Source organism: Kryptolebias marmoratus, linkage group LG17 (assembly GCF_001649575.2).
Source record: "Kryptolebias marmoratus isolate JLee-2015 linkage group LG17, ASM164957v2, whole genome shotgun sequence".
NCBI lineage: Eukaryota > Metazoa > Chordata > Actinopteri > Cyprinodontiformes > Rivulidae > Kryptolebias > Kryptolebias marmoratus.
The window spans coordinates 19,378,036-19,392,351 of NC_051446.1; the positions used below are offsets into that span (position 1 = coordinate 19,378,036).

At 39.2% G+C, this 14,316-nt stretch overlaps 4 protein-coding genes across 7 annotated transcripts in view; 3 read left to right on the top strand and 1 right to left on the bottom strand.

Annotated features, from left to right (window-relative positions):
* pald1a (phosphatase domain containing paladin 1a) overlaps positions 1-1,286 on the bottom strand; it is a 47,826-nt gene extending 46,540 nt beyond the window's left edge. For both annotated transcript variants that reach the window (XM_017438946.3, XM_017438954.3), the window contains exon 1: positions 1,055-1,286. In XM_017438946.3, coding sequence (XP_017294435.1) covers positions 1,055-1,164 — 110 coding nt within the window. In that variant the 5' untranslated portion in view covers positions 1,165-1,286. The remainder of the gene's footprint in view (positions 1-1,054) is intronic.
* A 760-nt stretch (positions 1,287-2,046) lies between these two features.
* Positions 2,047-7,872, top strand: ndr2 (nodal-related 2). Its single transcript, XM_017436061.3, has 3 exons — positions 2,047-2,827; positions 4,366-5,108; positions 6,547-7,872. The coding sequence occupies exons 1-3, from the start codon at positions 2,560-2,562 to the stop codon at positions 6,697-6,699; spliced, it is 1,164 nt and encodes a 387-aa protein (XP_017291550.1). The 5' UTR covers positions 2,047-2,559; the 3' UTR covers positions 6,700-7,872.
* A 102-nt stretch (positions 7,873-7,974) lies between these two features.
* lrrc20 (leucine rich repeat containing 20) lies at positions 7,975-10,383 on the top strand. Of its 3 annotated transcripts, none has more exons than XM_017435761.3 (5): positions 7,975-8,016; positions 9,149-9,231; positions 9,400-9,549; positions 9,693-9,860; positions 9,973-10,383. In XM_017435761.3, the coding sequence occupies exons 2-5, from the start codon at positions 9,162-9,164 to the stop codon at positions 10,107-10,109; spliced, it is 525 nt and encodes a 174-aa protein (XP_017291250.1). In that variant the 5' UTR covers positions 7,975-8,016; positions 9,149-9,161; the 3' UTR covers positions 10,110-10,383. The 3 variants fall into 3 exon arrangements, with proteins under 3 accessions (XP_017291250.1, XP_017291240.1, XP_024865701.1); XM_017435751.3 differs by lacking the exon at positions 7,975-8,016 and adding an exon at positions 8,172-8,458; XM_025009933.2 differs by lacking the exon at positions 7,975-8,016 and adding an exon at positions 8,200-8,218.
* A 569-nt stretch (positions 10,384-10,952) lies between these two features.
* On the top strand, positions 10,953-14,281 carry ppa1a (inorganic pyrophosphatase 1a). The gene is made up of 11 exons (XM_017435726.3): positions 10,953-11,508; positions 11,662-11,726; positions 12,202-12,255; positions 12,353-12,472; positions 12,543-12,629; positions 12,709-12,835; positions 12,923-13,050; positions 13,202-13,287; positions 13,661-13,730; positions 13,926-13,965; positions 14,056-14,281. The coding sequence occupies exons 1-11, from the start codon at positions 11,448-11,450 to the stop codon at positions 14,082-14,084; spliced, it is 867 nt and encodes a 288-aa protein (XP_017291215.1). The 5' UTR covers positions 10,953-11,447; the 3' UTR covers positions 14,085-14,281.
* The last annotated feature ends 35 nt before the right edge of the window (positions 14,282-14,316 follow it).

Genomic DNA, 14,316 nt, shown 5'->3' on the forward strand with positions numbered 1-14,316 from the left:
TATAGACAAATATGACTATGATTAAAAAAAAAAAAAAAACTTTAGGACAGATTTCAACTAGATTACTAAAACATGACTAAAACATACTGTAATGCAGAGAATAAAATTTTTGAAGAGGAAAACAAAACTTTTTTTTTCTACCAATCAGTGGATGAAATCATATGTTTGTTATTAAAGTATTTTTGACTTTTTGAAACAAAACAGTAAAATATGTCAATGTAGTCAAACTTTAATACGATTTAAAAGTACATTACCATGGCTTGTGTATTTATTTTAGACTTTTTTTCTGTTTTGGAGAGTAACTTGTACACTTTTTATGACTCCAAAACTGATTATCAAACACTTTATTACTTAAATGGACTGTCATTGTAAGGCAGACAAGTAGTTGTGGGACTATTTTTGCAGGTGAATGTGTTCATTTGTTGGTTTAGATCAGTGGTGTCCAATCGTGGACCTCAAGGGCCACTACCCTGGGATGTTTTCGTTGTTTCCCTGCTCCAACACACCTGATTCAATGGTTGATTTACTCCTACAGCAGGTCTATAAGTTCTGCAGAAGCCTGTTAATCACACATAAATTCAAATCAGATTGAAGCAGAGAAACAACAAAAACATGCAGGGCAGAGTCCCTCCAGGACCTGGATTGGACACCCTTGGTTTAGATTGAAAGGAAATAAAAAAAACAATTAGTCGTTTATTTGTTATGCATTTGGACAAAAAAATTAAAAAATCAAAGTGAACTTTGCATCATTCTGTGCCTGTAACATCATCACATGCAGTCCTCTGTACAGATTAGGCATGAACTGCAGAGTGAAGTGGGGGGGCGGGGGGTGCCAAGCACATGTATGCTCCATCAAGCACACGCTCAAGCAGTACGAAGCATCATCAAAACACGCTTTGCTGCTTTAGTTTTTGCGTAAAAACAAACAAAAGGCACGCACAGTAAAGGTTTATGACTCGGGGGACGTCTCGGCACCCAACACAAGGACTGAAAATACACTTTTTTTGGCTGCCATTGCAGCAAAGAGTCCGTAAACTTTTAAAAGGCGACTCACCATTTCAGCACACGGTCGGCGGAAAAAAGGTCTTGAGAAAAACGGGTTGAAAAAGCTCGGTTTGACTTTCCTGAAGGATGGCTTTCAGGCGGACAGTTCCCCGTTTGCATTAGCAAAAGGGGAAGAAAATAAGCCCAAACACTGATAATTTCTTTCTTTCTTTTTTAATCTGTGTTCCTTCGGGAATTTAAGGAAAAGGATTCTGCTGCTGTGCGGATACAGGCGGACGGCGCATGCGCAGACCGCGGGCATCCACAGAGGCTCTCGGCAGGTCAAAATAAGAAAAAACGAAAAACGAAAAATAATAAATTTAGGTGAAATGAAACAGAGATTAGAGTGTTTGTTTCCGGTTTAATTTTACCCCTGCTGCTGTGGAGGCCAAAATAATGTTTCCACTGATTTTATCTCGTTTTATGCTTAAACCACTCCTATCTGTTTTCATCTTTTCTCTTTATAAATGTTTCTGTCAAGCTAATCTACTAAATCATCGTGAACTAAATGCGCATATTTGCAACTTCCGGTTCAGTTATATAAGATATTCTTGAACTAAATAAATAGCCTAAAGTTCATCAGTAGTGTTAAACGATACATCTGATAAAGTGATGTGGCTAACGCAGTCCTGATATTTATTATCATGCTTTTTTTTTTTTCATGTCTTGACTTTTTGGGAGGAAATTTAGTAAATTGTTTCTTTTTTTCTACCAACCACAGCAGATTCAGACTACCATATTAAAGAGGCAAGCAAATTAGGTCATTTGAGGGTTATAAAATGACTCTCAACCAGCAACAGTGTTGCAGCTTGTAAGATCCATTAGTAAAAGAGTTACACGTCGCCCGCGAAGGCGGACGAAAATGTTTTTCCCTTCGTCTATGTGTTTTCCTGTATCTGCCAGCATGAACCAATAGTTTGGTTTTAATGAAACGTTCAAGTAATAATTATTGGATGTATATCTACAACTGATTAACTTTTGGAGTCAATGACTGTAATTCAGTCAAAATTGCTGTCATTAGGCTAATATTTGATGTGGTAGTAGCAACACAAACTCTGAACTATGGCATGGAAGGTGGCGGGCGATATGCATTCCTTTGAGGAATGTTAGGCCTTTTTTGTGCACCAAATGTCATCGTAGTTTGTTTTATACTGGCTGCAGAGTAACGTGGTTTTGCCTTTCTATCATTGTTCATTTTATCTGCCATTTAATAGACTGCATTACAGGGAAAGTCTAACAATTAGTTTAAAACAAATAGCAGAAACGATTCCTCCAGGGATGTGGAGTGGGGCTTCTGGAGCAGGACGCGGCGCAAACCTGCAAACCCAGGCGCGTCATTACCAACTGAATGGGCTGATGAGCTGTCAGGTAACAAGCCGCGCGGACGCACGTCAGTTCTCTATAATGTTCTCAGCAACGTGTCAAACATGGCAGTGGGGTGGGTGAGGGTGCGTATATATACGGGACGGGGGCCAGCCCTTCGTCTCCCCGGTGGAGGAATGTGGTCGTGAAGGCATGACGCGCTCACTCGGAGCTCCCCTGGGATCCGCGCTGCACGCCGCGCTGATCCTGGTGCTGCTGGCCCACCACGGAGACGGAGGCTGGCTGAGGTCCCCGCGACGCCTGCCCGCCGCGGAGCGAGCCGGCGGCCACCGCCAGCACCTGCCGTTCTACATGATGCACCTTTACAGGAACTTCAAGTCCAACTTCTCCAGGCGCCTGGACGACCTGGGGCGAGACGCGTCAAAGCGCGCGGATACGGTGAAGAGCTTGATGGCGAAAAGTAAGATCTGGTTTATTTCTTTGCAACAAAAAAAATTGATCTGGATAGTTATTGTTTTAACTATAAATGACGTGCGTGTCTAACTCCGTGATGTTAGACCTTTTTTTGCTGTCCTGTCACTGTTTGCCAGACGACCTGCAGAGGCTTCAATCCACATCCCTTTCAGGGCGTGAATTCAGGGATCAGCGTGTGAAAATGCCGCTTTTCTGTCTATAAATCTCAAAGCAAACCTCCTTTTCTTCCTCTTCTTCTTCTTCCAAAATAGGTGATGTTTATTGGGCACCTCGCCAGACATACCCCCCTCCCCTCCTCCCCATACAAATCTCTTGTTAGGTCAAATCAACAACTTCCCTTTAGTTCTTTTTCACACTTGGTCTGATTAGATTAGAGCTCGGGATTTACTGGTGGCACAAGTAGGCGACAAGCATCCCTGCAGCTGCGGAATCCAATTTCACATCCCTGCTCTAAGGTGTCCCAGTTAGAGCCACTTGTCTGACTGAGGGTGTGCAGAAAGCAGACAGGGAAGGAGTTAAACGATTGGTTTCAGCTCGATTTGAGTGGATTATTAGTTAGGAAGAATTGGACTTTTGATCAAATTCAACAGGACAGTGCCAAAGACAATAACAAAGATTAAAGCAAATGGTTCAGTCCCAACACCTGATTACTGAATCATAGCCTTTAGCAGAGATGGGAGAACGGGCTGTTATGTGACTAACAAAATCAGATTAAATCTGCTTTGATTTTTGCAGTTACTATTAATTCCCAGTTACATGAAGTTAGTTGTAAGGATCAATACCAACAGAAAACTAATGGTCTGGCATTGCTTTGACGACCGCATATAGCTCGCCACTTTTCATGCCAGAGCTTTAAACTAAGATCATATTGTGTTGAGAAATAATATAGTTGTAGCCGTCTTGCTCAAACATCGTGCATGACTTTATTTTTAATCTCATGAGATGTCAGGCTCATGTTATGAATGACTCTCAGCTACTACCATAAGACGTTTTAGCACGATATCTGTAAAATCTGTAAAATTGACTGAATTATAGCCATTTTAGTGTTTTTTTAAGTTAACTTAGCTGCAACAGCCTTCTTGAATTAGGCTGACTCTTAATGTTAATCAGCTGTAGAGGTATCAGTGATTACTTTCTGCAAGTTTCATTAAAATTTGTCCTTCAGTTTGTGAAGTATTTGCAGTAACAAACCCACACACTATAAAAACTTTATCATCTGCTTTCACCTTTTGGCAAAGGGAGATAAAAATAGAATATTCTCACTGATGGGTTAAGGAAAAGTTTAGGCTCATTATATATTTTTTAGTAGTTTTAGGCTGCACTTTTCTCAAGTTTCATTATAAAAAGCTGATTTGCTTTTATCTAAAGATGGTAGAGGGCCACTTCTATCCCTTTGGCCTTAATTTGAACCTCAGGTAGACACAATCATAATTTTAATTTAGGCCTATTTCCTGTAATCGACAACTTATTTTGATAGTATGTGGATTTAGTTTGTGCTAATATTTGTGTTTTTTACAATGCCAGGTTTGACATACAAACACGAGCGCTGGGTGGCCACTTTTGACCTGCACGTCCTGCTGACTGACAAACACATCCAAGCAGCAGAGCTGAGAATCAGGCTTCCTCTGTCGCAAAATGCTTCGAACATGACTGTGGAGGTGTGTCACCTGGAGCACGACCCGGTGGGGCTGCTCACTGAGTCGTCTTTGGTCACTTCGTCCCACAGCTGGAAGGTGTTCAACATGACCAGCCCGCTCTTGGGCTGGCTTCGGCAAAAATCAACAAGAATTCGAAACAAAGTTGTATCAAGACGGGCAGTGATAAAGAAAACGATAGGTCTGTCTGTTCCCGATCAGCCTGTTTTTGTTGCGAGCTCCAGAGAGCCTCAGAATGTGAGTGACCAGGCCTTGCTGGTCGTCTTCTCGCACACGGGATCCGACGAGAAGTCGAGGGCCAAAGCAAGCCTGCTCCACACAGCTGAACAATCCAAGTTCTTGTCCCCCGCTGAAATCAAAAGGGTCAACTGGCCCAGGAGGCGAAGGAGCAAACGAGGCCACAGGGAACAAACATTAAGAAGCCCGCAGGTGTTCAAGAGAGGGGGGGGAAAGCCCGCCTGTCGCAGAGTGGACCTCGAAGTTGATTTCAAGCTAATCGGCTGGGCTTCCTGGATCATCTTTCCCAAAAAATACAATGCCTACCGCTGTGAAGGTTCCTGCACTGGTCCTCTGGGAGAAGACCTAAATCCGACCAATCACGCTTATATGCAGGTAATTATTGCACCTATGTATTTACAGTGCCTCGGAAAAGTATTCACACCCCTCGAACTATACCAGATTTTGTCACGTTACAAAACACAAACTCCAAAATATTTTACTGGAATTTTATGTGCTAGACTTACACAAAGCAGCACATGATTGTGAAGTGGAAGGAAAATAATACATGGGTTTGAAAATGTTTTATAAATAAAATCCTAAAAAGCGTGACATGCATTTATATTCACCCCCCTTTACTCTGATACCCATAACTAAAATCTAGAGCAACCAGTTGTCTTTAGAAGCCACCTAATTATTACAAAGAGTCCACCTGTGCATAATTTAATCTCAGTATAAATCCAGCTGCTCTGTGAAGGCCTCGGAGGTTTGTTTCAGAACATTAGTGAATAAACAGCATCATGAAGACCAAGGGACACTAAGGAACCTTCTAAGACCTGAATGTCCACCTAAATTGACAGATGAGAAGCAGCCAAGAAGCCCATGATACCTCTGGAGGTGCTGCAGAGATCCCCAGCTCATGTTGGACAATCTGTCCACAGGACAACTATTACTCATGCACTCAACAATTCTAGTCTTTACAAAAGAGTGGCAAGAAGAAAGCCTTAGGAGGTCCTGTTTGCAGCAAAGATGTGGACCAAAATTCAACTTTCTGGCCTAAATGCAAAATTCTATGAGTGGCAGAAAATGAATTCTAGACATCACTTTGAAGACACCGTCCCCGTCAGGAATGCGGATACACACAAAGAAAAACAGATTTTTATTTATAAAAAATTTGGAAAACCATGTTTCGTGTTTCTTTCACTTTGTGATCATGCAGTACTTTATATTGGTCTATAACATAAGACTCCTGTAAAACACTTTCAAGTTTGTGGTTGTAACTTGACGAAATGTGGGAAAGTTCCTGTTTGTTTAGCTTGTTACAGACTTTAATATAAAATAGATCAGTGGTTAACAAAATCAGTCACTTCATCAGCTTAAGTACACTCACTAACGTGTTCCTGTGTTGACACAGTTTCACCCCTGTGTGACACAAATCAGGAGATGCTGATCTTGACCTGGAGTAATCACTGATAGGTGGTGGTTGAGTAGTTTGCATTTGCATTAAATCTGAAAAGATCAGAATGCAGCAAAATGGTTGATTATGTAAAACTAAACTAAAAACATGAACCAACTGTCACACCTAAAACAGCACAATTGTAAAAACAACAACAACAAGGTTTTAAATATTATATTTAAGTATTTTTCTAAAAGGAAAATTAATATTGTTGTCTTCTAGGACTTCTTTTTTCTGACTCATTTAAATTCTCTTGGTTGTTTATAAAGTCCTCTTTTGGAAAAGAACATTAATTACTGCTGCCCCACTCTTTCTCTACAGAAACGACCTAACGTTGTAAAGCCCCTAAATCTCCTTTTTTGTCTCTCCTTTTTCAAGAGTCTGCTGAAACATTACCATCCTGAGCGAGTGGTGACGCCATGCTGCGCTCCGACCAAAATGAGCCCGCTCAGCATGCTGTACTACGAGAACGGAGAGATGCTCCTACGACACCACGAAGACATGGTTGTGGATGAGTGTGGCTGCCAGTGATGTTGACCACCACAGAGCATGAACCTTTGTTGCAGTGGAGTAAAACCACCGACGTGCTGTGAAGAAGCAAAGCGATTTCTGAAACACAAAAAGAAAACACTTAACATTAAGAGAAAAAGAAGAGGCTCTTTGATATTTGTCGTCTTGTACTGTAAGACTGCATCTGATCCATGTGTCGGAACACATCTTTAGAGGGAAAGTTCAGAATTCTTGACAGAGGGTTGTGTTATGAGGTTATGAACAGTTAATATCTGACTTGTTGTAGATAACTCTTTGACCTCAGTTTGGAGAAATAGAGTTTAATCTCAACCGGATTGATTATTAAATGTGCAAAATTACATCTGCATTAACCACTATGATATTTTTGAGGTTAGAGGTCTTTTAAGACAGCGGCAATCCACTTTGGTCTTGGCCCCACTCGGACGAGCCATCAGCTCATCAATTTGGTCACAATTAAACAATTTCTCCAAACTGAAGTAATTTAAAGAGCTTCCTACAACAGCTAAAACATTATTTTGTCTTAACCTTTCTGCAGAACCCCAGTTCAAAAGATTTGAACTATTGCTTTAATTCATGATGCGGGCTCTGTTTGTAATGAGAACAATGTTTATTTTTTTAAGATGTGCTGAAATACAAACTCAACCACAGCATTCAGATATTGTCACAATCCAACATGGATGTTTATTCTTGTTAAATGATTCGTTTAATTTGTGTAAACAAAATGTCAATGTGGCTGAATATTCCAGCACTGTTGTTTCTTGTACAATAATGTGTTACTGTAAACTAACTAATGTGTATTTATTGTAAATAATAAATATTGTATTTATGGTAATGTTGTACATTGCATAGGTAATCATGGTTATGTTTTGGCATGTAAATATAGGGAAATAACCAAAATATGTCTGTACAAAAGTGTGCTCAGACTTTTGGTCACTCTGAGGTAACATTGAGCTGTTTTATTATTTTTATTCTGAATCAGTAGCAATTTGTAATCATGATTCAGCTTTAACTTTCTAGATATTCTACAGATTGTTGATTTAACTGGAGCTACTTTGTGTCACAAAAAGAACTGTCTCACTGAAAGAGGCAGATTTTTCTAGTTTTAGAGTATTTCAGTCATTCATAATGACCTGTTGCCACATTCCAACATGCAAAATAACCTGGTCTTTTTAAACCAGAGGGCTCATTGTGTTCAAACCCTTTGTGTAAAAAAAAACCCCTGAGTAAACAAGAATTAGCCGGAATCCTTACATAGCAGGGGTCAAACTGCAAGTACCCCATCTGACCCATAGACTGTGATCTGACCTGGAATTAGAAGTAAGTCAACATTCAACTTCATAATGGGGAAAAATGGTAATTAGATTAGCAGAAGCCGGTTATATAATTAAACATCAACTAATAAATGGAGAAACTGCTACTGTATTACAGTTTCCTTGAGCCCTACATTATTTGAGCAACACTGAACGCACCATCAAGCTTGTGAGCACCACTTCCGGTTAGCTTTAGCTTTACTTCACACGTAAGGGAACTTCAGAAAAGCTACATTTCGTTTTCCACAGTTTGTGCTCTTTTTTATTGCTCCTGTTAGGTGTCGGAAATGAAATAAACCTCGCTGCCTATAATAAATAACCCTGCACTCGTGTGAACCAACTTGTGCAGAGCTAAAAATACACACAGAGCTGCCTGAGTTGCTAAAGCTAATGATAGCAAAACACTGACAGCTGCCGGTTTCCGTAACAGCCTGGGTGCTCGTTAGAAAGTAAGGAAAATCATTATTTTCTTGGCTTTAGGCACCAATAAAATTAGGTTTTAATATAAATAAACCGAGCAAATGTAGATCTATCTTGCAGTGTAAGTGGCTTAGTGCTTTTTACTGTTGTAAATTGTTTAGTTAAAAACAGGGAATAGTGATCTTTACATGTTACTAGGTTCAGTGTGGTTTAATTTGCATAAAAGGAAGTGACTATGACAATCTTTTTTTAGGTTGCTTTTTGGTGTTTGTAGAGAACAGGTGCTCTTCTAATCTTTCATAATATACATTTTATGAAAATTACTGAAGCACATTTTACTCTGTAAAATCAGAAAGCAAGCGATTTTAGTATAGGTTTATATACAAATAATTGATTATTCTAACCGGATTTGGCTCTTGTAAAAAAAAGTATAATTATCTAGCTTTAAAGCAGCTAATACACCTAAAGTAATAGTCTCTGATATGTTAAAAGTGCAAAGTGACTTGATTGAAGTCCATTAAACCACAAAAGTGAAAATAACAAAAACAAACAACTATGTATTTAAAAGTGTTTATCTTTTTTTTAAAGAAATGACTAAATGTATTATTAATACTCTAGTGCAAACAGGCATAATGTGTAATAAAGCACATTCTGTTTTGTCTTTAAGCATGAAAGAATTTAAATTGATTGTAATGTTTTATTACCGTCTTGTGGAACAGTTACAGCAGAAAAATGGCTGAGGCGGTGGCGAAAGTGGCGCAGAGGATAAACGAGACTGCGGAGGATGGCAAAGATAGTCTAGGTAAGTTACTTGAAGCCCATTCAAATCAAAGCACATGAATGAAAACCAGATTTGTTTAGGGTGGTGTTTTAAAATCCACCAGCAGATGGTGGTAGTGGCCTAAATTTGAACCCTCCAGTCCTGTCCCTGTTGTGGGAGCGCTCATCCTCGTGCTCCTCTTGTCTGCAGACCTGTCGAACTGCCAGCTTGCTTCCTTCCCTGACGGTGTGTTCAAGGTCCTGAGGACTGTTGCACAAAACATCCGTGTCATTACGTTGGCCGATAATACGATGAAGGCCATTTCCAGCAAGTTCTTTTCAACTTTTACTCATCTCAAAGGTAGGGAAGGATTGGCAACCCACAGCTCATGCATTTAAGTCTCAAAAAACCAAATGTCTCTTATGCTGTTGTTCTCACATCACAAATGTTGGCAGAATGTCAAATAACCCCTCCTATTACTTGTGTTTTGAAATACCTTGCAGAACTTGACCTGCAGGGTAATGTTCTCACCAAACTGCCTGACGCTGTGGGTGAAATGGAGCATTTGACCTTTATCAATCTGGCTCGTAACAGCTTCTCCATCTTCCCTGACAAGCTGACGGAAATAAGCTCTCTGGAGAAGATTGACCTTGAGGGAAATAGCATTGCTGGTAAGTAACATATATTCGCATCCTGTTCGTATGAAAGAATGAACGATTTCTTTGCAGCATGAATGACCCCTTTAAGCTTATTTCCTGTTTTTTTTGCCATTTTGCCCAACAGAAATACCTCTGGAGAAGCTGTCCGTCATGCCATCTCTGAAGTTGCTGAACGTGAAGTCGAATCCGTTGGATGCCAGCACTCAGTCCGCTCTGCAGTCTCCCCACAAATTTGAGATCTTGCTCACAAACGAATCTTAAAATATGTCAAAGATATTTGACGCCAAATACAGGCTGCATGCTCTGTGCCTTTGACTACTTGAAGAAACCGAGACAGGAGATGAAAAACACTTGAAGAGAACATCGCGTGCAAGAAAAGGGAATACACAGACAAGTAAAGATTCTAAGTTTTCAGTGCTGCTGACAGTTGCATCTTCTCTTTCTTGACACACAGTTTAAAGTTCCAAACTTGACATTTTATTGCTAATTTCATGCATTTTATAGCGAACAATTAAACTAAGGTTTTGAAAGCAAATAAGGTTTGTGTTGATTTACTGCGGATGACTTGTTCTTCTACATTTTTACTCATTCTTGAGATATTTTTATTCTTGATTATTCTAGCCACACTTTTTTTTAAGTAAATTAATTATTAAACTTTACAATATGGAGTCTTTTTTCTTTTTTACAAAAACTTGGGGTCAAGAGGAGACAACAGGTATATTGTACTATTTCTAAGGTCTTTTGGGATGTTTTGACCTGTATGACAAATTGTTTAAGATAGAGAAAAAAGAAAAAATCTGATCTTCAGTTTCAAGTCAAATGCAGCGAAGAGACTTTGTTTTCCTAAAAATAACATTTTCTACTCAGTGTATTCCAGCTGCATAACCAAGTGAGTTCCCACTTAATCATCTTTCTAACATTTAAGTTACAAATTAGATCTGAGGTAGATGTTAGTATTACTATTTACCACCACACTATGAACTTCTGCCAAACCTAATTGCACCTTGTTTGCATACGGATGCACATGAATTACCTTTTATTATTCTACTGTCACTATGAATAACTCATAAATGACTTATTTATTATTGCTTTTTTATGAGATTACAAAAATAGTTCGATAGGCTGCTATCAAGGTGTTGCAGTGAAACTAATAGACGTCACCATGGTCACAGCAGCTAATTCTGCCGTGGTAATTGGATTACAGCTTAAAGCAGCCAGCACCGTCTGTTTGTTTCTGAAAAAGAGCTCAGAAGAGTCACCGTCTAAATCAAGGAAACGCCAAACAAATCTGTGGAGATGAACTCCGTGCGTTCATGTTGCAGAATGTGTGTGACAGCCGCGGAGAGGTGGTGAAAAAGCAGGATTAGCTGCTGCTTTCTCTTCACAGCTCTGCCTCTCACAAAAGGACTTTTACAGACATCAGTATTAGATGTGATATAAAAACAACACGCCTTCATACGGAATTGCTCTTATTGCTGTAGGTTTTTTTCTTGGCAGTGTGCGTGGCCCCCTCCTTTGCCTTGGCGACTGCCTCTCAGTGCGGCTTCTTAGTCCTGCTGAATTAGTGAACACACCACGGAGGGAACGATTCAACCCAGCATGAGCTTCACTACTGAGGAAAGGGGCAGGCCGAACACCCAGGAGTACAGAGTGTTTTTCAGTGAGCACAGCTTTTTGAATCAAATACTTTGCTGAAGTAAAATAACCTCATTTCTTAATGGAATAGCTGCTTGAATAACTTGTTGCTGTCTCGAGCTGCATTTACAAAGATAAATTGATTTAGGGACACTGATTTGTTATAACTCTGTTCTAGAAAACTCAGAAGAAAAATACATTTCTCCCTTTCATGATGTACCCATCTATGCGAACGAAGCAGAGGTGAGGAACATGTTATCTGTTAGAGATTTTAGGGGGAAAAAACAGTTCCAGTTGATTAAAAAACCCAAAGGATCTAAACCCAAAGGGTACGAAATGTACCTTTACCAGCAGTGTTGGATTAGCATGTTTCATAAAAATTATATTTGTTTACTTTTAGCTAATCTTTTGCTACTTTTGGTTTTCAGCTAAATCTTTAAAATCTCACTTTCAGCAGTCACTCTGCCTTTTCATATAAAATACAATTTCTCTAGTTTTTCTTTGACTGACTCTGTTTTAGTTAGATTTTATTATTGATCAAGCTCCGTAAAGCGGAATTATCAAGATTTTGGATGTGAACTTTTACTCGTTACTAAGCTGCTGTTTACTTTTTCTTTAAATAAATGTCATTCAGGGTTAATCGGATGAGCTCCTTAATTAACGCAAGACCGTTTTGGAGAATTCAGGGTTGATAAAGTGTATTCTCATTATCCTGCAGAACATTTTTCATGCCATTGTGGAAGTTCCAAGATGGACAAATGCAAAGATGGAGGTACTTTCTCAAATTCATTACCTTTTTATTTAATTTGGCAAGTAATTTTTGCAAGTTTTCAGTCATTCCCTCTGGTTTTATTGCTTACGTTTCTCAGATTGCCACCAAGGATCCTCTTAATCCATTGAAACAAGATGTGAAGAAGGGGAACCTTCGTTACGTAGCCAACGTGTTCCCCCACAAAGGATATATCTGGAATTACGGGGCTATTCCACAGGCAGGTCCAGCTCAAACTATGTTTATTCAAGCAAAAGGAGACTTGTTCAATGTGCGAATGTTTTTGGTAGACATGGGAAGATCCAAACCACAAGGACGGTGACACGGGATGCTGTGGAGACAATGATCCAATCGATATATGTGACATCGGCAACAAGGTACTGAAATGTACTGAAAAGGCTCATTTGGATCCATCTGCTTGGAGCCTTTTCCTAGAAATGTGACTAATCTTTTTAGGTGTGCGCTCGCGGAGAAGTCATCAAAGTGAAGGTGCTGGGAACTCTGGCTCTGATCGATGAGGGTGAAACAGACTGGAAGGTCATTGTGATCAACACGGAGGACCCAGAAGCTGCGAACTTTAACAGTAGGAAAAAACCAGCCTTTTTTCTGTGCTGATGAAAAAAAGCCATAATTACATAATTAGTTCTTCTATGTTGGTGATTTGTTGCAGATATCGATGATGTAAGGCGACTTAAACCAGGATATCTGGAGGCGACTGTTGATTGGTTCAAACGATACAAAGTCCCGGACGGGAAACCTGAAAACCAGTTTGCTTTTGATGGAGAGTTCAAAGACAGGGTTCGCAGTTCATTATCTTACCCTTTGTTTCGCTTTGTTGAAAACGTTACTTTAGTTTTATATTTTAATTGTAAACCACATCCTTTTGGTACTAGTTTGGAGATTTCTTTTGCTGTGAAAGAAATATAAAAACTATATTTTTGTTTTCCAGGACTTTGCCATTAGAACAGTGAAAAGTACACATGAATTTTGGAACGCACTGATGTCGAAGAAGACCAGTGCTGGAGAGATAAATTGGTGAGCGACTCATGTTTAATGCTTATTTGAAATAAAAGGCCTAGCCTTCCTTGAGGGAATGCATGTTGCCCGCCACCTTGTCAGAGTTTTAGACTAAGATCATCTTATGTTGAGATGGAGTTGAAGTCATTTTTGAGCAAATCTTGAAAAAGGAGTTATGCCCAATCTCATGCAATATTGCAAAGACAATATCACTTGTCAAATGTTTGTAAGTATCAGCATTATCTGTCCTTTAGTTTCTTTGTACAACTTATTAAAATATTTTCTCATCACAGTTACAGTAAAACCGTGCAACTAGTGTAAGGCAGATGCTTGTATGTACAGATTTTTGACTGTAAAATCAAAAGCAATGTTTTCCTTTGTTTTTAACCAGCATGAACACCAGTGTCTCAGACAGTCCATTTTTTTGTTCGGCTGCAGGCGCAGAAGCTGTGGTTAAGTCTGTAAGTTTCCTTTACGTATTTAGATTTCTTCTTTAATCCAAATAAAGCTGAAAACTTGTTAATGCAAAACATCAACGACTAAATCAACATTAAATCACATTCTTGTTGTCATTTCATGAGTATGAACTATTTAAACTGGAGGGTCAATTTTCTGTGTGAGAATGGCACAGTTTTATGATTTTATGACTCTCACAGGTCTGTGCTTCTGGTGCTGAAGATCCCACTCCAAGCTCAGGTGGGTGTTTGCTCATTTATTTGCATCTGTATTATGCTTTTACATAATTAATTCATTCTACTAATGTGAATATTGATTTTTTTTTTCCAGTTGACAAATGGTTTTACTATGAAAAGTAGCAACGTGCGACGATGTGAGAAACTCCAGAGGAATTATTTATTCATTTTACAGACGCACGAGCTTTGCAGATTTAATATGCGTTATTTTGTTCATGCTGTTTCTCATTTTGAAAATTTAGACAACATGAAAGCACTCCCATACTTTTTCCAACAACAGTCTTCAAATAAACTCAGTTTCAGTACAATATGTATTGTGTAATATCTTTTTTTCCTATTCATATTTTGCATATTG

Bases quoted from the DNA above. Each gene is read 5' to 3' on its own strand.
- lrrc20 (XM_017435761.3), top strand. From the start codon at position 9,162: ATGGCTGAGGCGGTGGCGAAAGTGGCGCAGAGGATAAACGAGACTGCG. The intron at 9,232-9,399 runs GTAAGTTACTTG...TCTTGTCTGCAG, and splicing joins GGATGGCAAAGATAGTCTAG to ACCTGTCGAACTGCCAGCTT. The intron at 9,550-9,692 runs GTAGGGAAGGAT...AATACCTTGCAG, and splicing joins AACTTTTACTCATCTCAAAG to AACTTGACCTGCAGGGTAAT.
- ppa1a (XM_017435726.3), top strand. From the start codon at position 11,448: ATGAGCTTCACTACTGAGGAAAGGGGCAGGCCGAACACCCAGGAGTAC. The intron at 12,473-12,542 runs GCAGGTCCAGCT...TGTTTTTGGTAG, and splicing joins ATTACGGGGCTATTCCACAG to ACATGGGAAGATCCAAACCA. The intron at 13,731-13,925 runs GTAAGTTTCCTT...TGACTCTCACAG, and splicing joins CAGAAGCTGTGGTTAAGTCT to GTCTGTGCTTCTGGTGCTGA.
- ndr2 (XM_017436061.3), top strand. From the start codon at position 2,560: ATGACGCGCTCACTCGGAGCTCCCCTGGGATCCGCGCTGCACGCCGCG. The intron at 2,828-4,365 runs GTAAGATCTGGT...TTACAATGCCAG, and splicing joins GAAGAGCTTGATGGCGAAAA to GTTTGACATACAAACACGAG. The intron at 5,109-6,546 runs GTAATTATTGCA...TCCTTTTTCAAG, and splicing joins CCAATCACGCTTATATGCAG to AGTCTGCTGAAACATTACCA.